General features: G+C 38.0%; 1 protein-coding gene across 2 annotated transcripts in view; it reads left to right on the forward strand.

The window, feature by feature from the left end:
- The window catches only part of FIG4 (FIG4 phosphoinositide 5-phosphatase), a 101210-nt gene extending 82379 nt beyond the window's left edge, over window positions 1-18831 (forward strand). For both annotated transcript variants that reach the window (XM_075923979.1, XM_075923980.1), the window contains exons 20-23: window positions 2792-2987; window positions 5284-5366; window positions 6843-6932; window positions 14701-18831. In XM_075923979.1, coding sequence (XP_075780094.1) covers window positions 2792-2987; window positions 5284-5366; window positions 6843-6932; window positions 14701-14878 — 547 coding nt within the window. In that variant the 3' untranslated portion in view covers window positions 14879-18831. The remainder of the gene's footprint in view (window positions 1-2791; window positions 2988-5283; window positions 5367-6842; window positions 6933-14700) is intronic.
- The last annotated feature ends 3704 nt before the right edge of the window (window positions 18832-22535 follow it).

Consider the following 22535-nt stretch of genomic DNA (forward strand, 5'->3'; position numbering starts at 1 on the left):
AATCGAAATAGCATGGCCATATTATGGGGGAACCTTAAAATTAGTTCAAGGCAGACTCAGTTATTGTGGATGCGCTACCTTGACTTAGATTCCTAGGAAGCACTGGAGAGTAGTTATTTCAAAGTAGCAACAGCAGAGCATCCAAAATAGCTATTTTGAAATAAGTGTTATTCCCCGAGGAAAGCAGGAGTACAGATTTTGAAAAAAAAAAACCCAAAAAACCACCATTGTTTCAAAATAATAGGCTTGGTAGTGTGGATGCTCCTATTACTAATTTGACCAGGGCTCAGAGATTCCTTTATCCCCACTTCTTTTTTCCTGTATTATTGCATATGCCAAAGGAACAGGCCCAAGGATTCTATCCCTTAATGTTTTATTCTCCTGTCCCAGAGAAGAAGTAAAATACATAAAAGCACAACATGATATGTATAGACTTAAATATTGCTGGAGGAGGCCTATGGATTCTTTAAGCAGGTGGTGGGAAACCAGCGGCCTGAGGGACATATGTAGCCTATCGGGGTTCTGTGTGTGTGGTCCACAAGACATTTTGTTTACTGTTGGCCACAATTCCTCTGGTTTCTGTCCACCTAGGATTTTGTTCATACTTGTATTACTGAAGTGACACAGACTTAAAGCAAGAGCAAACAAAAGGAAGTTTTTCTACATGGAACACACAGTCAACTTGTGGAACTCCTTGCCAGAGGATGTTGTGAAGACCAGGACTAACAGGGTTCAAAAAAGAACTAGTAGATAAATTCATGGAGGTTAGGTCCATCGATGGCTATTGGCCAAGATGGGTAGGAACGGTGTCCCTAGCCTCTGTTTGTCAGAAGCTGGAAATGGATGACAGAAGATGGATCACTTGATTATTCCCTTTTCTCTTCACTCCCTCTGGGGCATCTGGCATTTGCTGCTGTTGGAACACAGGATACTGGGCTAGACGGACTTTTAGTCTGACCCAGTATGGCTGTTATGTTCTTATGTAAGAACATGTGAATTGAGGTGCATACTGATTGCATGCAGCATTGACTATGAGAGCTATGTGCTTCCTCTGCCTTCAAAACACTGATATGGTTCAGTTGGCACATCCTTACAAATTCTAGCTATGCAAGCACAGTTAGCAAAACTATTCCATCCTAGGAAACCATCTTCGTTGCAACAATCTTGCAGCCCACTGAGATGGAGGACCACTAGTGTGGCCTACCTAGCTAGCTTAATATATAAAAAGTTGCGCTTTCAGAATGGTGGTGTTATACTCATCGATTTTTTTTGTTAGTACTTCCAGAATGTTTTAATCTTAAATTATCTTCTTACTTATTACTTTCCCACATTAAATAGTTGTGTAAAACTGGCTTCATAAAATATCTTCTATGTTCCACCTCTGAGGTGACTGCATATTTAATAATGGGTGAGATGGCATCTTTATACACAGCGTATAAAGCACTCTGAGAATCTTCACAGTAAATAGAAATTAAAAAACTAGTCATTTTCCTCTTCTGATATTTGTGCATTTTGTATATTTCCATGTTAAGAACATTGCAATATAATAATATATTTTAAAAATATTTATATGTACCTTGTGGTAGGGAGAACTGGCAGTGACGCATATATTTAATTGTCCATAAACGTTCTATTATAACATTATTGAATTATTTTTCCAATTTACCAAAGGTATTTATTTTTGAGAAACACTAATATCCATTGTTTGCAGCAGGCTATGAAAATTCATCAAAGAAAAAATCTTTAGGCTTGGTTGTAAATTATATCTTGAGTTCACCTTCTTGTGAATAACTTGGCTAATGTAAAGAAAACAGGACAGAATAGTAAGCTCTCTGTTCATTTTAATCTATCTTGGAAAGATCCTTCATAAGGTGGCTTCAGATTCCTATATGGAAACAGTAAAGAGAGGTTGATAAGACTGGTGGAAATGAAGAGGGAGATGTTATTTGTAAATTGAAATGAATAAGAGACTAGCCATGGCAGGAAGTGATGAAAGCTTTTCAGAGAGTGTGGAGTGAGAAAGTGTGTAGTTTTTGAAAAAAAGTGAACATTGATGTTTAAAGGGGAAGAAATAAAGGATGGAAAGGGGGAGAAAGAGAAGTCAAGAATGACACCAAGGTTGTGAGCCTGGGAACAGGACAAAGAGTGGATGTGTCAATGGTGTTGAAGACACCACGTGGCTAAGAGGGAGTAGGAGGAAAGATGATAAACTCAGTTTTGGAGAGACTGACTCTGAGACAATGATAGAACACCCAAAAGAAAATGTCAGGCAGTAAAAAATGTGAGCAGGGAGTTCCTTGATCTATAGGTGACACTTTGGGGAGGATGAAAGTCACTAGCACTATCCAGCAGTTTTATGGCTTTATTTTTTTAATTTTGAAGATCTGGGAAGAAAATTTAAGTAGAAAGACAAATAACTTACTGGGTTTGGTGTTGCCAGAATCAATCATGAAAAATACATAAAGTTGTTTAGAAAGACAGCAGGGATGAAAAAAGAGACTGAGCAAAAAATGGTGGAAAGCTGGAATAGTCAAAGGCATTATTTCAGACATTCAACAATGAGAGAAGAGATGCAGAAATAACGACTAATCACAGAAAAGATAAAATAGGGGATTTAATGGATAGGTGAAGCCCTTCCTTAAGAATAACAGTAGTAGTACAGAAAGTAGAATTTCTCTTTTTACCCTATGCAAATGAAATGCTAACCAAAATTCTTGAAGGTATCTATGGTATTTTGAAAGTATTTTGTGTTCATCTCATGAAGTGTGTGAACACTCTTTTTACTATCTAGGAACAAAACTAATAGGGAAGAAACTGTGCTGCAGCGCAAAACAGCTGCTAGTGCCCCACCTCCCCCAAGTGAGGAAGCAGTGTCAAGTAGTTCAGAAGATGATTCTGGGACTGACAAAGAAGATGAGGGAGCTGTTTCTCAGCGTTCTACTCCAGTGAAGATGACAGATACAGGCGATAATATAAAAATAACAGAGGTGAGAAATTTGCTTTGACGCACATGATTGCCATTTCCACATTTTCTGTTTTGTTTTTCTCTCATCATTTCGTAATGGGCCTACCCTGTCCTTTACCTACCTCTTGCTTCTAACATATTTGTAGAATGTTTTCTTGTTACCCTTTTTGTCATTTGCTAGTTTGAGCTTGTTTTGGCCTTTCTAATTTTTCCCTTACATGCTTATGGTGTTTATATTCATTCTTTGTAATTTGATCTAGTTTCCTCTTTTTGTAGGACTGTTTTTTGATTTTTAAATCATTCAAGATCTCCAGGTTAAAGCCAGGGTGGTCTCTTGCAATACTTCCTGTCTTTCCTACACATTGGAATAGTTTGCTCTTGTATCTTTAATAATGTCTCTCTGAAAAACTGCCAACAGTCTTCAATTGTTTTTCTTCTTAGACTTGCTTCCAATTTGATCTTTCCTACCAACTCCCTGAGTTTGCTGAAGTCTGCCTTCTTGAAATCCATTGTCTTTATATTGCTGTTTTTCCTCCTACAATTTCTTAGAATCCTAAACTCTGTCATTTCATGATCACTTTCATGGTCAAAATCAAATCTCGAACAGCCTTTCCCCAGTAGCTTTCTCCACTTTCTGGAATAAAAAAAGGGTTTCTAATACTGTACAAGAACTTGTTGGATAATCTGTGCCTTGCTGTGTTATTTTCCCAACAGATGTCTGGGTAGTTGAAGTCCCCCATCACTACCAAGTCCTGTGCCTTGGCTGATGGTTAAATTATTTAGAAAAGCCTCCACATCTTTTTCCTGATTTGATGATCTGTAGTGGACCCTACCATGACATCACCCTTGTTTTTTCCTCTTTTAGTCTTACCCAGTGACTTTCCATCTCAACCTCCATCTAAACATATACATTTTTTTAATGTATGTCAACACCTCCTCCCTTTTTTCCTCTGCCTGTCCTTCCTGAACAAGCCATACCCTTCTATACCAATTTTCCAGTCATGCATATTATTCCACCAAGTCCCTCTGATGTCTTAGGTCTTTCCTTGAGCTCAGTAAGGGTATGCTCTTAGCAGCTCTTAGTGCCTGTCAACCTCTTATTGTTAACCATTCTTTCATCTTGTGATAGTACATTTCTTGAAAGCCTAGTGAGAACATTTTCTTTTCTGATAAAACCTTCTGAGACATGGAACTTCAACCTGGTCCGTCCTCTCAATGTTAAGCATTTTTTTTAAAACCTCTGCTATCATTTTTTCTAACCCTATCTTACAGTAACACAAAGCAGATAGACTATCTGTAATAACCACACAAAAAAAAGTTCCAATGTTGTCCTTGTTGTAATAATTTGAAAAAGGCTCTTCTGGAAAAAAATAAATAAGAACTATTGTTTGGATTTGACAAATCCTGTGTTTTTTACTAATGTGATTTTTATACCTAATGTTACCTTTATGTAGGCTAGTGCCATATTCACCAGTCAAAAACATTCCAAATATGTAAGTCAGGTTTTTAGTTCAGGGAACATTTTGTTAATAATGGACAATACTAAAGACTCAATGTGATACAAAATACTTGGGAAGAAATATTTCTCACTTCTTGCTTGGGGACACAAAACTCCCTACTCAATATTTGATCCTGAGTTTCTCACTGCTAAGGATAGGTTGGCTTTGTGGTATGGCAAGTACTGCTTGCAACCTGAAGTCACAGAACCCTTATTCATTTTTAGGGGTTGAACCTTAAAATAGGGTACATTAGCATCCTGTTAAGAGAGGACCTGTGTATTTCATGAACATGTAACTTCTTTTATGCTAGAATGGAAATAAAATAATTAGTCCAAAGAAAATTAGGGTGGTTTTTTTTTACATAGTATAGCTTAAAGATAAATGGTATATAATGTGTATGTTTTCCTTCCTAAACTAAAAATAAAATATAAAAGCATGCAGCTTGTAATATATCCACAAATATGAATTATTTATATTGTGTTTTATATTGGCAATAAAAGAAATTTCAGATTCTTCCCAAATTGATTTATTATTTCATATGGTTTCCTATTGTCTTTTTCAGTAATGTTTTCCCTTTTTACTGAACAAATAAAATGAAGAATATGTTTGAATTAAATTCTTCTTTAAAAAAATCAGCATAAATCTAGAGAGATTGGTAGGAAATACAGGAGAGGTTTTTTATTGGTTTTATTTGCCTTTAGTGAATACTTTTTTCTGATCCAGGAAGAATTCAATTAACTCCAATAAACTTTTGTTTGGAAATTAGCATAGTGTATTCTGTGTCTGAAAGACATATTTGTTTCCTCCCACCTCTCCCAGAACATAGTTCAGTCCATGAAAGATATATATGGGATTAACCTCTCAGATGTTCCTTCAGAAGATGACCTCACAATATATACAAGGTAAGAAAATTCACAGTCATAATCAGAAAGTAATATTTGGAGCTTGTTAAATTCTCTGTATGAGAAACTGCTCCCCTTTCTCCAGAATTTATTTAAACCTTGCTCTAGGATGGCACTAGCACCAAAGATAACTATTTTTTTTAATCAAACTCTCTCTCTTATACAGGTGCACACAATTCTCTGAACATCAATGTGAAGCTCTACCTCCAAATGCAGAACTTGATAATTATTTCACTATAAGTTCATTTGACTCATCTATCAAATAACATTTTTCAAGGAAAAAGGGACACACTCAAATTAATAGTGGCTCTTTAATTCACAAATACATAATTTACAGTTTTTTCACATTTGTTCTCAAGTATTGCATTACATTAACTTACAAAATGTCAACATTAAAGCTCTGCAACTTCACAGATTTTTTAAAAAGAATCTAAATTTCTTACCTGTTAAACAGTTGTTGGTATAAAATGCATGTTAAATTACATAAATTAACCTTTTTGTGAGAAAAGTATTATGTTTCTGTCTCTTGCATAGAGGTAGAAGTGTCAACTATAACATCTTATCAAAATTTTTGTTTGGGGGTGAATGTTTCTAACTGATATTCAGACTTTCTATTTTTCAGAATTCTATTTTTCTATTTTTAAAGAGCTCAAGTCTGCCATATGCAAATGGAGTTAGCGCTGAGTTACCTTCCATTTTCCCTATATAATCACTAGCCTGGTTCACCTTTCACAGCTCCTGTCCTGATTTCCCTTTCATTTGCTGCTGGTGGATACTTTCCCTTCCACAAGACTTGTGGGGACTGGGAAAATCCTCTACTCTGAAAGTATAGAGTGGGTAGGGGAGGAAGACAGATGGCGTATCTTTCTGGTGGCAGATCAAAGGGTTCTCCAGATAAAAAGATTAAATAAGTGAAATGGGAGGGCAGCTTTTCACAGTAGGAGAGAGCTCAGGGTCAGGATTGTCTAAAATAAACTTGAGCCAACTTCCCATCTGTTTAGCTTGCTTCTCTATATAGCTTCCCTAATGCTCAATTCCAGTGATGGCACCTGAGTGCTCATCCTTCTCTCTCCTCCTAAAGATCTTCTGTGGGGAGTCCATGCTGTTGGAAACAGCAGTTAACTCTGTCTCTTTTTGCTGATGGCCCTATGTGCTGCCTGTAAAATAGTGAGTAATGCCTACCAGTGGCCAAGACTTCCTCCTAGCGAAAGTGAAAATGGCCCCAAATGTACCCAAACTAAAGTTTTAAAAGGAACTTAAAAAAATGAGAACAAGATTAGTGTATTAGTCATGACCCTCACTTTTGTATAAAGTAAAGTAAATGTTCCAGCTGTCCTTTAATGTACTCAGTGTGCCTTACTGAAACTGAATGACTGCAAATTGTGCTGAACTGTGTCACTTCCATCAATTCATTGAAGTTATTGCAAATAGTTGTTGCTCCCTTTATGACTTGTAATTTTATCTACTGCTACTCAGGTTTGTGCATTTGGGGCAGAATCAACATAAACAAGACAAGAGCAGCCAGCAGCTTTGTTCAAAACACAATCTAGATGGGGTTATAAATATGTGAGTACAGTTTGGTTGTTTGTTTGTTTTTTACTTTTTGTTGAATTGTTGCGGCAGTTCCCTTTTCTGAGGGAATTCTTTGAAGTTTGACACTATACCTGAAAAATCACTGACTGGATGTCTGAAATGAAAATATCATGAATGCCACAAATATTTTCTAAGTATTCTTTTGTCAGCTTCCATTACTCATCTTGGACACAGGTCTCATACTCCAAACATAATATATAACTGTGCTATGGATGCCCGGAAGGCAGGGAGGTGGGGTAGGTTGTGGAGTGGCAAAGGGGATATGGCATTTGCTTTGAGTCCTGCCCCTCATCCCCGCGGGAACAGCTGAACAGCCAACACAGGCTGCCCTGTAGCTGGAGTTAGCTCTGGCACTCAGAAGACAGGATAAAAGATGCCCAGAACAGATATCTAGCATTCTGTCATTTTCTCACTTGGGTAACACTTGTATAATATATCCTGCCAATAAAATCTCAATTAATTTAAATTAATATGCAGCTCTATGTGAAACATGTATTTTAGAATTGTAAATTAATCTTCTATAACTGCACATCCAGTACTCTTATCAGGAATGTTCAAATCAGAATCCTTTTTCAAATATATTCTTTTGGATCTGAAAATTGTTAATTTATTCCAGAATAATATTAATGTATGTTAAACTGTTAACTGAAAATAAATGTTTAATATAGCAGTTGCAGAACTAATAGATTTGATAAACCTTTGAGAGAGATGTGACTAGAAGAAAGTATGTAGGATGTCATAAATTATTAATACTGAACTTTATTAATCGTTAGAAGTCTATGGAAAATGTAGAACAATGGGTATCTAGATACATTCTTATCGGATGGTTAGGAGAGCATAAGTAAATGATTGAAGAGAAATTAGCAGAAATAACATATGCAGTTATTGAAAGTATCTGAACAGAAAAGAATAACAAGGTGATCTGAAATACTAAGGTCCCAATTCTGCAACTCACTCTAGATCTGCAGGCCCAAGTGCCCAGTCAGAATCAACTGCAGGATTGAAACCAACAATAAATTCTAAATACTGAAGTTATTCCCAATAATGATTTGGTGCCAACAATCAGCCAGGAAGGATTTGAAGAAAAGTCAAAATCTTGCAAAAATGACAGTTAACCATAATTTTGAACAACCTAGTCTAGTAATTTAAAACACTGTCAGGTAAAATTACCAAGTTGAGTTTGTCTCCCCAGGACTAAGTTCCTGTCAGATGTGCCTAGACTTTCCAGTATTTTTATTAGCTTTGTTTTTAAAAGATTTTTGAAATACAGATTAATTTAAGATGTTTCCAACTTATTTTCAAGAGGATAATATGCATTTTTAGAATGCTTGATTAAAACAATTTTAATTAAAAATATTAATTTTTTTGTCACATTGTCAGGGTGGCTCACGACAGACATTACAAGTGAGGTTAATGCATGCAGCAAGTCTAAACACAACATAATTCTTATTAACACTAATAATGATTTGTACAAGTCTGGTTTCCAATCGAGTTTCAGTTCTTAGCTCATGCCTGCCATCTTGGGAAGAGCTGACACCTGGTCAGTCAGATACAAAAGAAATTAATTGATTATATACCCTTAAAATGATCATCTCCTTTTACTTTTAATGTTAGATTTATATTAGGAAAAGCAAGTGAATGGTCTCTTGATTCTGCTGCATGCTTAGCAAATGAAAGCTGAGTGAATATACTGTAATCACTAGACAGGTGGTTCTAATTTACCAATAGTTTTGCCACTCAACACTGTTTCCTATTCAGTACTCTATTAACCCATATGTTTTAGTGACAAAGTAATTTTAAAGATAAGTAATTTTTTTCATTTCATTTACGTATTTCCTGTTTTTCATGCACTATTTTAAAATAGAATGCTGTTCTGTACTGTACAGAGACTATCTGTAAATATTCTGTAAATATTCTGTCAATCTCAGGAAATACATACATAGTGAAAATCTACTTAATTTTTTTCTTCTTCTTCTGGTAGCATGAAATCCTTCCACAATTTTCTGCTACTGTATTCTTTTCTACTCTGTATTTCTGGGTTTCTGAGGACAAAGAGGAAAGAAAAGAGACCCTTAACAAGGAATTCTAAAAAGAATAAGTATTTTTCTTATTTATTCTTCACTGATTTTTCAGGCGCTCAAGTGCAAATGGGAGAATAATAATTATATCACTAAAATTTCCTCTTAAATCCACTTCCCTAAACTGGAGAAAGTAAGCATCTCCTCTTTTGTAAGATAGTGATAGAGATGTAGCCGTGTTAGTCTGGTGTAGCTGAAACAAAATACAGGACTATGTAGCACTTTAAAGACTAACAAGATGGTTTATTAGATGATGGTATATATGGTATATATGGTTGTGACTATTTTCTTCCATTATTTGATCTGAGGAAGTGGGTCTGGCCCACGAAAGCTCATCATCTAATAAACCATCTTGTTAGTCTTTAAAGTGCTACATAGTTCTCTTTTGTAAGAGGTTGTTTAAAAAAGTGTTACTGAAGCTCAAATAGAGCCCAAAAGCATGGGTTAGTCTTGTGATTGAGTTACTGGACCCCAGTGCCTCAGTTCCACACCTGTAAACTAAGAATAATATTCTGTCCTCCCATCTGTCTTTTCTCTTTTAAATTATAAGCTCTTCAAGTTAGATACTCTATGTACCATATACGATATGGTAAACCAGTAATTAATTGTTGGAGACTTCTGTTGCTCGTACCATATACCATATCTTTCTTTTCTTTCCCACCTTTTTCTGTCCTAATCTTTGATTGTCTAGCCTACACTGAAATTCTTGACACTTTCATTTGGCCTGGCCTCTGATCCCAGGTTCTTTAGCAAGGTCATAGTGATGTAGTTCTCTTTTGCCAGAAGATTCATGTACCCAAAGTTTTCTTTCATGATTTCTTTGTTACTTTTACATTTTGTCTAGTTCAAATTATCCTATTTTAGCCAGGGACCTGTTCAATTACTTTTTATTACTATGATAATGCTTTGCAATTTATCTTTTATTGGGAGCTTTCAAATTTGTTTTGGCAATGGACCATATTTAAGATTTAAATATTAAATTAATAAAATGTATGGTCCACAAGCAATATTCTGTTTCCAATTTTAAAATGTTAGCAATGTATTAAATTACATTTTTATTGACAATTTTTTGTTTAACCAAATCACTGTAATGAATCTAGTTATTTCTATGCTTGTTATTTTCTTGATTTAGATTTTAATGGTCAGAACATAATAAAACCATTACAGTTTGGCTCATCTCACTCTAAAACTCTGGCCTGTCAGCTTTAGCACCTGGCAATCAACATCTTGGATAGAAATTCCTAAGGCTGCTCTTCAGGTGATCTTGCCTTCTCTGGTCTCTGCTTCTAAAGTATTTACATATCTTTGTACTCTCCGTGCATCTGCTCATCAGGGCTTCTGTTTCCAGTTCGTGGATAGGATTATGCAATAGATATTGATCACAAATATATAATAATTCAGGGTTTCCCTTTCAGTAGAGAGACACTAGACACTTCCCTCCACACTGGCCAGGATTCTCCCCATTTTTCACCTCTCTGATGCCAGACTGGTTGATCTTTCAATTATGGATCTTTCTGTGCTCTGAATGAACTTTTGCTATGAGCTCACTTCTATTTCTCTTTCAGGGATTTCTCCTTCAGTGGTGGAAATCTCCTTCTCTGTAGGGTCTTTTCTTCCCTTGATCTATTAGAAATCTGTCTTATGATGATACTCCTCTCCTATGATTACTGTAGTGAGCAGCTGCCTCCTATCTTTTGTCTAGTTTGTAAAATGCTCATTGCTTGAGTGTATTAGTTCTAAAATATGGACCTGCTTTCTTGAGGTCCTGGCATCAGTATGTTCTTGGAGTTTCACGTGATTATTCTGGTCCTGCAGTCCTGGGAACTGCTACTTTTGCAGCCCATCCTACTTTAATGCAACAGCCAGTTTGTAGTAACATATATTTTCTGGCAGAATGGAATGTGCAGCTCTTGTCTTGCCCATTCCTTTGAACCTGTGATGAACTTCAATTTGCATAAAGTGATCTATCTCAAGGCTAGGGAAGGAAAACTTCATGGAGGACTTTTGAGATGTGAACGAGCAACAGAAGTCTCCACCAATTAATTATTGGTTTACCAAATTATTGCTAGGTCCTTTAGGATTAAAAGTTTGTAGGTTGGATGCAAAAGATTTTAGGTTGGATGTGTGGTCGCTTCATCTCAAAAAAGATATATTGGCATTGGAAAAGGTTCAGAAAAGGGCAACAAAATAATTAAGGGTTTGAAAAGGGTCTCATATGAAGAAAGATTAAAAAGACTGGTACTTTTCAGTTTAGAAAAGAGGAGACTAAGGGGGAATATGATAGAGGTCTATAAAATCATGACTTGTGTGGAAAAACGGAATAAGGAGAAGTTATTTACTTATTCCCATAACATAAGAACTAGGGGTCACCAAATGCAACTACGTAATAGGTAGCAGGTTTATAACAAACAAAAGGAAGTTTTTCTTCACATAGCATACAGTCAACCTGTGAAACTCCTTTACAGAGGATGTTGTGAAGACCAGAACTTTAACAGGATTCGAAAAAGAACTAGATAAATTCATGGAGGTTAGTCCATCAACAGCTATTAGCCAGGATGGGTAGGAATGGTGTCCTTAGCCTCTGTTTGTCAGAGGCTGGAAATGGATGACAGAAGATGGATCACTTGATGATTCCCTATTGTGCTCACTCCCTCTGGGGCATCTGGCATTGGCCACTGTCAGCAGACAGGATACTGGGCTGGATGGACCATTGGTCTGACCCAGTATGGCCGTTCTTATGTTCTTATACATGGGAGTGGAGCAAAGCACTAGGGTAGTGGAGTAGGATTTTCCCCCTTATTTTGCTGATCCCCAGAATTTAGAGGAAAACGAGGCAGCATGGAACCAATCACGGTGGCTTCTTTGTGACTCCATTTCCTTTGATTCTCTGAACAATAATGCATCACCACTCACTCCTTTAAAAACTGCCTTTTAGGTTTTACTTCTATCCCGAGACCTACTTTAAATGATGTCTTTGAACATCGAGACCATATTTATTTGTAGATTTCAGAGAGAAAGTGTCCTTCTTGACGACACCATAACACTGTGCAAATACTGTTGCTGAATGGTATAATGACAAGACAATTGCAACAAACAAGATTACTGTTTTCATTAACTTTCCCATATCCATACTCTCCCTCATTCTTCAACAAAATCTTAATTTTCCCTGAAATATGAATTGCAATCACAATAAACTTGAACCTGTTTAATCGGTAACCCTGGGAAATAGAGTATTCCAGATTAAGGAAGTTTTCAGATCATGCAGGGTGCTGGAGTGTGGTGTGAGAAAGAGGGAGGGTACATGAGGGAAATGGGTGTTGAGGTCTGGGGAACAGCGGTGGGGCACTTTCCTAACACCCCACTCCTGCGAGCACACATGGCTCCACCACCATCATCGCTCCCAGGCACCACCACCACCACCACCACACACCACTGCCGCTATGGGAGCAGTGGGAGAAAAGCTTCTAAAGCAATGCTGTGCTTCTGTTTTCCCAGCTGGGGAAAGAGGGAGGGAGGGGAAGAAGCAGCATGATGAGCCATTTCCACCTCCCCCTACAAGGGTCTGAACTACGGGTGTTCCCAGAACAGGGATACTCAGATTTCAGAGTGCCAAGTGCAAGTGAAAAATAAATCCCAAGAGAAACAATGCCATTTTTACTGGAATTATCAAAACAGCTTACAATTTAGAGTTCCTAACAAAGAGGTGATTAGAAAGGAATGGGGCTTTGGTAACCAAACAATAAAACATAAGTAGTTATAGTTTTTATTAAAACAGCGCACATGCAGTAGTTGTCTTAAACAATAGAGACCCTTCTCTGTATTTGAATGCAGTGCACTGTTGCTAAGATACCAACAAAGCACTACACAAAGAAATAGCAATGTGCAATAATGAAAGCATACCACAGATGAAAACTGTACAGCATAGAAAATTTTGAATGTACATTAATGAAGACATATTCAACAAAGATGACAGAAGAGAACTGAATGATCAATAAGGGGATAGCCATACTGTAACCAACTTAAATGTTCATATATGAAAATGTATCATTAAATTCAAGTAGCTGCTTTTCTTGTAAAAGTTTTATATAAAACTTACCTCATTGTCGCTGTCCTGTTCCACTATTAAAATCTAGAATAATTTAAAAGGAGCAAATTTGGTCATCACTGAAGAAAAACAAATTGTATGTGGAATGACTTTATTACCATGTCCAGCTATAGAGAAGACGAGGATCTGTGGCTGATGGCTCAATTTCCCATAGAAATATTAGTCTGAATCAGGATGTGCTCTGTTGCCCCAATCTCTCTCTCCCATCTCAAACTATTGAATGGTCAAAAATAAGCACCAGCTCCTGCTTGCCCAGCTCCTTTCCCTCCTCGCCCCGCCCCCCCGCCTTCTCTCAACCATTGGCTCCCGCCATCCCCCACCCACACTACTGCCTCTGTGGGAGGCAGTGGGGGCAGAAGGAGTTGGTGGCTCCATGAGAGCCGGCATGCACAGGCCCACAGACACTGGTTGGGGGTGTATGTAACCATTATGATTAACCAGTGAGCCCAGGGATATGTTAATCATGTAAATGAATAAATGTTCTCATCCCTACCGTTTAGTATGTGTGGAGGTGAAGAAGCTATTGTCCAAACTTAAAACCACAGTGTTCCAATGAAAAATGATCCTGAGTATTTTTGTTAAAGTTCTTTGTAAAGTAGATAATTTAACAGACATCTAGAAGACGTGAGCCAGAACATATGAAATTGATGATTTAGAAAATTGGCACCATCCCCTTGAAACTCGAGTGCCAGATTTCTGATTGCTGGGATATATTTTCTTGTTTATGATTAATAGTTACAGGAGAATTTTTGTCAAATGTTCTAGACAACTCATAAAGTATGTGTAAATTTTGAGGTTGGGATATGATTCCTAGCTTGAGGACACACATCTTCACTAGCTCTTAATCAAACTAGCAAGCCAAAAAGAGTGAAGCCATCACAACGAGAGCTGCAGGAGGGGCTAGCTATCCTGAATACATGCCTGTCAGAGACCACAGGCACATACTCAGGGTGGTTAGCTTGTCCTGCCACTTGCGCTGCAGTGGCTACATTCTATTTTCAGCATGCCTGCTAGCTTGATTACAGCTAGCCCCCAGGTATCTCTCTTCAAGCTGGGAACTAAACCTTCGATATGTCAACATGCCTGATAGTCCCATGAAACAGTGTTTCACTAAAGTTGATTTCAAATTGTGGCTTTTAGTAAATCAAGTTGCATTCATACAGAACAGTTAATGGGTAGGTTGTAGTTGTTCTGTTGATGGCAGCACATTAACCACTGATTAATCTGTTCCAAACCCAAAAATCTCACCTTTTGACAGCATAAAGTTTAACTTGCTTCTCTTTATTGACAACTTGTCTTAATATAAGAGTATTTAATATTAAATGTTGCTGCTGGTGCAGTATATTAACTGTGAATAATAACTTTTATGATAATAAGGTTAGTGTTGCTGAAATTTTAGATACAATATGAAAATGATTTATAGTGCATTCTCTTTCAATTTGTTCACTTAATATGTATTATAGGCAAAATTAATTGAGGTGCTACAGTGCAATTGATAGATATAGAATGTTGCTGATTTGAGACCTAATCCTAGTACTGTTTGATTTCGATTTTCCAGAACACACATCTCCTCTTTTTCCCAAGACAACATTTATGAAGTCCAGCCTCCTAAAGCAGATAAGAAATCAATTGATATCTTCCATGCTCACATCCAGGCCAGCAGAGGCATCATGCAACCACTGGTAAAAGAAGACATCCTCATGTACAGAGAGTACATTAGAAACCGATATATGTGAAAACAGACTGGATTCAACTGTTCAGCATTGCTGGAGGGATGGTACAAATCAATTAGGAAAGGAAGTCCAAGTTCAACTATTTTGAGATGGCAAAACAAAGGCAATTATTTAACAATCTGTATCTTTTTGAATGATTTCATTTTTGAGCTATTGTGTGGCTTGCAAAAATAAATATGTGACTGAACATATATGCTCTTTAATTGGAAAACTAACAATATGTCTAAAATCAGAGACGTTAAATACAGTACACTTATATATATAGTAATTTGAGACCAGAAAGTAATTATTGAGAGCTAGAAGATTTACTCGGCATTGCTCACATCCATAACTCTGAAATTAGGTTTCTTTTTCTTCATTTAAATCGTTGTTCTGTGATGTGGCTGGGATTAGGGGTTCAGTAGACAGTCTCCCTGGGAGAGAGGACAGCCTGAGCCCTCTCTCACAACAGTAGCTGGGGTCCAGGTGACAAGCACACGAACAGACAACTGCTGGCCCAATGGAATGGAGATCCTGGTCCCTATTTCTGCCTCCTTGCTGCTCTCCTGTGGTCATTCTGCAGTATAACTGTCCCTCCCGCCAAACCCCCACTCCCTTTCCATATTATGAGAAACAATCAAATTCCAGGCACATCCCAGTGTCTTGGCACAACCAAACCCTTACCTTGCTTTAAGATATTAGTGGAAGTGGCATACAAAATTTGGGGGTCCTCATTCTTACCGTTTAGGAGGAGTTCTTGACCAGATGGACTCAGACGGATGGACAGACAGACAGATGCACATTTCTAAAATATATAGTAAGATTTAAACTTTTATGAATTGTTACATAAATAGTCATTTCAAGAAATTTCTATTCAGAGAAGCTCTGTTTTCAGTTAAAAGTTCTGTCCTTTTGTTGAGATTGTTTAGCAAAATATATTTGTGTGTTTGTAGTAAAGATGAAAAAGGTGTCAAATTTTGGCTCGAGTAAAAAAGAAACTACCTAATCAGTGGGGATTTCTGGTAGGTTCCTTGGAAGGATAGTGACATTTTAATTATTGTAACTCAGTATACAATTTTGAGAAATGAATGTGTACTCTACTTATAGAGACCAGTTTTAGACCATGAAGTGCCAGGTTCAGTCAAGGGTCAGAAAGAGGGGCTCTGCCTGATATAGTAAGAGATTTCTTGACCAACTGGATATACCAAAAATTTGCCCCTCTCTCACTGGTAAAAAGTCAATAAATTAATAACTTTGGGAAACCAAATACTGTCTGTTCTTGTCCAAGGAAAACATTCTACCACCCACAATAACTAGTTGCCGCCTGCAGACCAGAGCTCCAGATGTATGGCTGCATGTTGCAAATCATATTCTAATATTTACAATGTAAGGAGCTGTTCTTGTAACTCAGTAAAATCAATTCATTAAAGTAATTGTATATGGCCGCTCCCCGAGTTGCGAACGGTCGAGTTATGACCGTTCGCACTTACGACCAAAGCTCCCATGGAGCGGTCGTAAAAGCAGTCCCTGAGTTACGAATGCGACCCGCGCTTATGAACCGTGCGGTCACGTGTAGCTCAATGGGATCCGAGTTACGAACGGATCGAGTTACGGCCAAGTGTTTGGTCCGTAACTCGTTCGTAACTCGGGGAGAGGCTGTATATCTGTGCTATATAAGTAACAGTGTACATTCCCATTTATAGTTAAGAGGCAGGAATTAGTGTGCTTATGCAATCAATGGGTTATAGGAAAGGAAATGATTCTGGTACAACAGTATGCATTGTCTACAACATGCAAATTATATTAAAAATTGAGGTCCCATTAGCTCAGGGAATAGCAGGTTTCAGTAAAGTATGTAGGCAAAACCATTGTGTTTGATGCTTTAGCAAGTCAGTGTGTAAATGTGGGAGTGATAAGGATTTCCCCTAAATCACAACTGCTACCACATGCAATTTGTTTTGATATATCCTGTTAACTGGCTCCCACCTTGACACTCAATAGATATATGTTGAGTCACCACAAGTAACCCCATACAAAGCTCACAAACAGCCATTTACAAGCTTTTGAAAATTCCAGCAATAATTATTTTACTAGTTGGGCCCTTCATGTATTCTTGAGAGCATATGTTTGTCTTTAGCAGAGACAAGAATGAAATTTCAACTCTGATAACATTTAGACTGCAACTGTCAGTTTGAATTGTATCTAGAAAATAAATCTGCTAAGAGTGCTTTGCACTTCTTTATCCAACATACACAATATTTTACAAGTAAATGCATACCCACTGCTGAAAACAACTAGGATGAAATTCTGGCCTACTGAAGACAATACAAGCTTTGTTGTTGACTTCAGTAGTGCCAAGATTTCAATACTAGTGTTTTGTGTTTCAAAGTGCAAAAGAAAATAGATTTTATACAATACATATACACTATTTTATGCTTCCTTATTCTGTGCAAATATAATCAGCTTTTAATTAAGATTTTAATGAGTAATATCTATTAATGCAATGAAAATAGATAATCACAGCCGCAATTTGTCTTTCTGCATAGGAAATTGGCTGTTTTGTAATGCATTATTTTTGTCAAATAGACAAAGTGTTTTGTTTGATAAGGTATTTTAACAGGATGACTTGCCCCTGGAAGCTGGACTAGCATTGCTTGATTAGAGGGAAGCACACCCTGATTAGAACATGTGATTCCTTATAAAAAGCAGCAGGTATCTACAGAGGAGGGGGAAGCTCACAGAGCTCTGGCAGAGGTGCAAAGAATATTGAAAGGCTCCTGCAAGGAAGACCTTGAGACCAGGGGAGTTACCCCACGTAGGGAGGCATAAGAGAGACCCTGTCCAAGCAGGTGAGAGGCTGTGGACTGTGAGGAGGAAGAGAGAACTTGGGCTGTTACTTATGAATGGACATTGGGGGTTTTTGAAGTTTAATTTCTGTGTATTTTATACTAACAAACTCAGGCCCCAATAAGAGGTATTTTTACCCCAAATATGCATGAAAAGAAGTTTATTTGAACATTCCATGAGGAGAATCCTGGGCAGGCTGCCTGTAGCATGCCCACAGGCTACCAGGGTCCACTTGGAAGATGCCGGCTAGAAACAGCATAATAAATCTTATGTAATTGCTGTTAAAAAAATAGTATTTGAATTTTCCCACCTATAGTGTGGGTGCCATTAAGTCACAAATTTGGCAGTAGAGCTAAACAAATTGTTCCATTTCTTGTTCAGCAGCAGATACCTTTGCAATATGTAGATATTTTAGACATTTGAGCAAAGAAAAGAGAACTGTCCAGTATCAGACAGTTTTTCGGGAAGAGGGTTTCAGGGTTGGTTTATTTGTTGTTTGTACAGTGGGAATCGCCTTGTTAATGTCCCATTACATGTTGTGGCATAGTAATTTTGAACTGCTATTTTGTCCTGTCACATCTTTTACTGTGTTTATATGCTTCATGTTTGTCTCCTGATTTTCAGTGGATATAAAAGACAAGCAGTATTAACTCTTTGTGTAAGTCATACTCCTCATCATCATGGTCTCTGCAATATAAAGAGGTATGGGGACCTCTATTGTCAGATAATCTATCTGCTGTCACCAATGTCCTGAAGACTATTGGGATAGTTCAGATTGCTACTGCATACTAACTAACAATGTATGTAAAAGAAACTTCCAGTGGAGTTGTGTGTCAGACAAGAACCAAGCTCTCTTTAACTTTGTCAGCAATGCTGATGCCTGATGAGCATAGGGGATCTGTTGAGTTGTATTGATGTGCACATACTAAGTCTAGCTGGGGGGAAGATGATGCTAAGTAGTTAAATCTGTAAACATTTCTAAAGCACCTATCACTGTAGTACTTCAGACGAGGTCCAGATTCTCAGCTGTTCCAGAATTTTGCCATAAGAAATCATTATTATTATATAAAATGTAAATAATATGTTTACCACCTGTCCCTCACTGAGGATTAAAGTGGTGTTTTTCCTTAGCTGTTATTGATCTTTTTGTACTACTGTATTTATCTTTATGGACAGATAAAGGTATAAAGTCATTTCACCTGAGAAAAGTGCTATCCTTCCTCCAAAAGACATTAAGCCATTTTTTCATGTTTGGGGAATGCATTGAGGTAACATATCAAATTGTGCAGCTTTGATAAATGGGTTCAGATTCTTTCCTATAACAAAAACTGTCCTCAGTCTGAGGATGGGGGGCATAGCCATCAGAGACATGGTTAGAATTCCATCCATGGCCCTAGCTACATTGCTTAAGGACTTCTGTGGCCATGCTCTCTCTTCCCCCACATCATGAGAGGTGGCATAGGACCTGGCTGTTCTTACTCTCTACCTCCTGGACACTGCCTATCTAGGGTTCTTTACCATTCCATTTGCACTACAGTAGTTGACTTGGACCAGAGTCTAGCTCATCATATTTGTAATCTTTCTCTTCTAAATCTGTGGGATTTTTCTCCATAGAAACATTTAATAGTATCCATATTTCTTCAGACACACAAACTCTCTAGATGAGCCTGTTCTTTCAAAGGATTTAGTGCAATGTGACCTTTTGTATGTTAGTGATGAGTGAATTAACTTAGAATAAAATAGATATTTTAAACAATCTGCTTGCAATATAGGTACGTGAGGAAATTAATAGAGTTTAAAATTCTATTCTAAACTATAGTCTGCAAAGTGCTTTGGGATCTGTCAGCATGAAAGGTACTAGGAAAATGGAAAGGTATTATAATTATATCACTTTATTACAGTTTTCATACCTCAGATTACATACCCCCACTGTTTTCTTGTTTTATTAGAATCTGACATCTCATTCTAACTGAAACCAAATATATGAATCCAAATACAAATAATTTTCCCTTTTACTTCAGTTCAGTTAATATATCTATTACTAGAATATTTACCCAGCATTGCTTGGGTCCTTAACTCAAATAAGTTTGAGTAAGACAACCCCAGCCCTCTCTCACTGCAGCAGCTTGGGACTAGGTCCATGGGTGCAGGGCGGGGGATGCATGTCCCCTGACCTGGGGAACCACAGAGACATGGATAAACTTTCTGAAATATATAGTAGATAGCTGTCCCTTTCTCCACTCCTGCCCTCCTGCTGCCCCAACAGAGTCTAAGGGTACGTCTAGACTACATACCTCTGTCGCCAGAGGCATGTAGATTAGGCTACCAGACATAGTAAAATGAAGCGGCGATTTAAATAATCGCCGCTTCATTTAAATTTACATGGCTGCCGCGCTGAGCCGACAAACAGCTGATCAGCTGTTTGTCGGCTCAGCGCGATAGTCTGGACACGCGGGTGGCGACATCAAAGGTATTTGTCGACCACCCAGGTAAACCTCATCCCTGCTGCCCCTCTGTGGTCATTCTATAGTATAATTCCCTCCTACCAGACCCCTCTCTTTCCATTTTATGAGAAATAATCAAATTCCAAGCACATCCCAATTTTCTGACACAACCAGTCCCTAACCTTGCTTTTTTATGATGAGAGGAAGCTGCATAACAAATGTAGTGGTCCTAGTTCCTACCATTTAGGAGGAGTTCTTGAACAAACAGACTCATGAATAGACAAACAGGTGCACGTTTCTAAAATGTATAGTACGATTTCACTGGATAGAATGGAAAAGTATATTTGCAAAATATGTCTCAAATTATTTTCTGTTTTCTTTCAAGTTCCATGCTAATGATATTTAGGTAAAGTATGAGAACACAACATGGGTTAACTATTCTCAGATATATTAGTTCTATCTCTTCTTTGACAGTCTCACTTCAAAAACACAACCTTGTAGGTATGATTATTAATACTAAAAATATTTGTCATTTTCAGAATTTCATTCTCTAGAGAATGAAGATGAGCTTAACATAGTAGAAAAATAACATCTGCTAAAAAATGAAAACCATTCTAAATACTACTACTACTGACAAAGAATTTTTTTGATAAACAGAAAGTCATCATATTGTGACAGTCTGACTAGATAATGAATTCATTTGTATTTAGATGAGGCAGATTTTTAAGTGATAAATTCTATTTTTAAACACAATTTAAACTTGATTTAAACACATTTAGTGCATGTCATTACTAAAGTAACTGTCCATAACTTTAACTAAGCTTGCTTCATGACAGCTTTAAAAGACTGCTTTTAATGTATTCAGATATTGAGCTTTATGTTCTGAACTATATGAATAAGCTAGACTTCCTGCTTGAATTTCTTTACTGATGCCTGTGCTCTGAACATATTTTAAAACTAATATTCCTAGTCTGCCATATTGTGAGAGGGTGGATCATGCCACACCCTGCCCCAGAAAAGGACAGTGGAGAGGTTCCTGCAAGCCACCTAGAGAGGTGCTGTGCAATGCAGCCAATCAGAGCTCAGCAGGTTTGTAAAAGGTGTTGAGTCCAGAGTGAGTTCAGTGTGCTTGCAGGGACAAAGGGAGCAAGAGTTGCTCCTCACTGGCTGCAGGGGCTGAAAGGTCTGGCCAGATCAGTTGCTGGCAGGAACGAGAGGAACCCAAAAATAGCTCCTTGCTGACTGCTCAGAATAAACAGCTAGTTTACTTGTAGGGATAAGGAGAGCAAGGATCGAGCTTCTGGCTGCCTGCTTGGTCTCAACTAAGATGGATTCTAGCTCATTCTCAACTAGAGAAGTAGCCCAGGGAAACTGCATAAAGCTGCTATACTTAAAGTATCCCTGAGTTGGGACCCAGACTGGGACAGGACCAGGTTCCCCCGACCAGCCACTGATGGAAGCGGCCTCACCCTGAGGAAATGATTTAGACATGTGGCACCTAGGAAAGGGGCTGCACTGGGACTATTCTGTGAGGATCTGTGGTCCGAAAACTGAGTCCAAGAGGGGTGGCTCAGCAGGAAGGTTGGAATCCCAAAGGACTCAAATAGAGAGCAGGAGTCCCCAGAGAAGAAGCAATCTGGGTGCTGTTCCATTCCAGAATAGGAACCTTGTATCATAGCTAGGCCAAATGAGAGTACCATGTTGGGCCCTGTTGGACTGTTTTAGAAAACTGACCAGGAGGCCTGCAGGACACTGGGGACATTTTGTACTGTGTACCCCCAAAGGAGCTCATTCATTATTCAACTGGACACTGAGACTCAGGCTGGATCGCCTGTCAGTTGACTGAATTTACCAAAGATGCACCTGACAAGTGCAGCAGCTGATAGGACATCGTGAACAGGGAAAAAAATGCAGGCACACCTACACTTTGCTCATGAGAGGTGGGCCTCTCCATTACACTTACTCACAAGAGAGAGTTGGGAGAGAAAATAAAATGAGGAAGAACTGGAGAAAGTGTAGTGGAAATAGTCAAATTTTCAAATGGAGCATTTCCCAAATCACAGATTTCTTGTTCTTCTCCTTCCATAATCACCTGTATTTATTCATAATGTCTTTTTGTTTGTGACCAATGCAGTAAAGTATATGATATGCAAACACTCACTTGTGGTGGTGGGGGTAGTATTTTCTTAGAAAAAGCTTTTGGAAAGTTGTTTTTTCTTTTGAGTGTCCTCTGCATATTCCCACCTGTAGTATCCCACAAAAGGTACAGACTGTAATTCAGTCAGAAGTAGCTGATGGAGCATCCACCTGCCTCTCTACCCTCCCTTCCCCCTCACTGCCCTTCTCTGGACTCTGGATGTTTTAGGATAAGAGTTTTAAAAGATCATGGT

This window comes from Pelodiscus sinensis, chromosome 3 (genome assembly GCF_049634645.1).
Source record: "Pelodiscus sinensis isolate JC-2024 chromosome 3, ASM4963464v1, whole genome shotgun sequence".
NCBI classification, from domain to species: Eukaryota; Metazoa; Chordata; order Testudines; family Trionychidae; genus Pelodiscus; species Pelodiscus sinensis.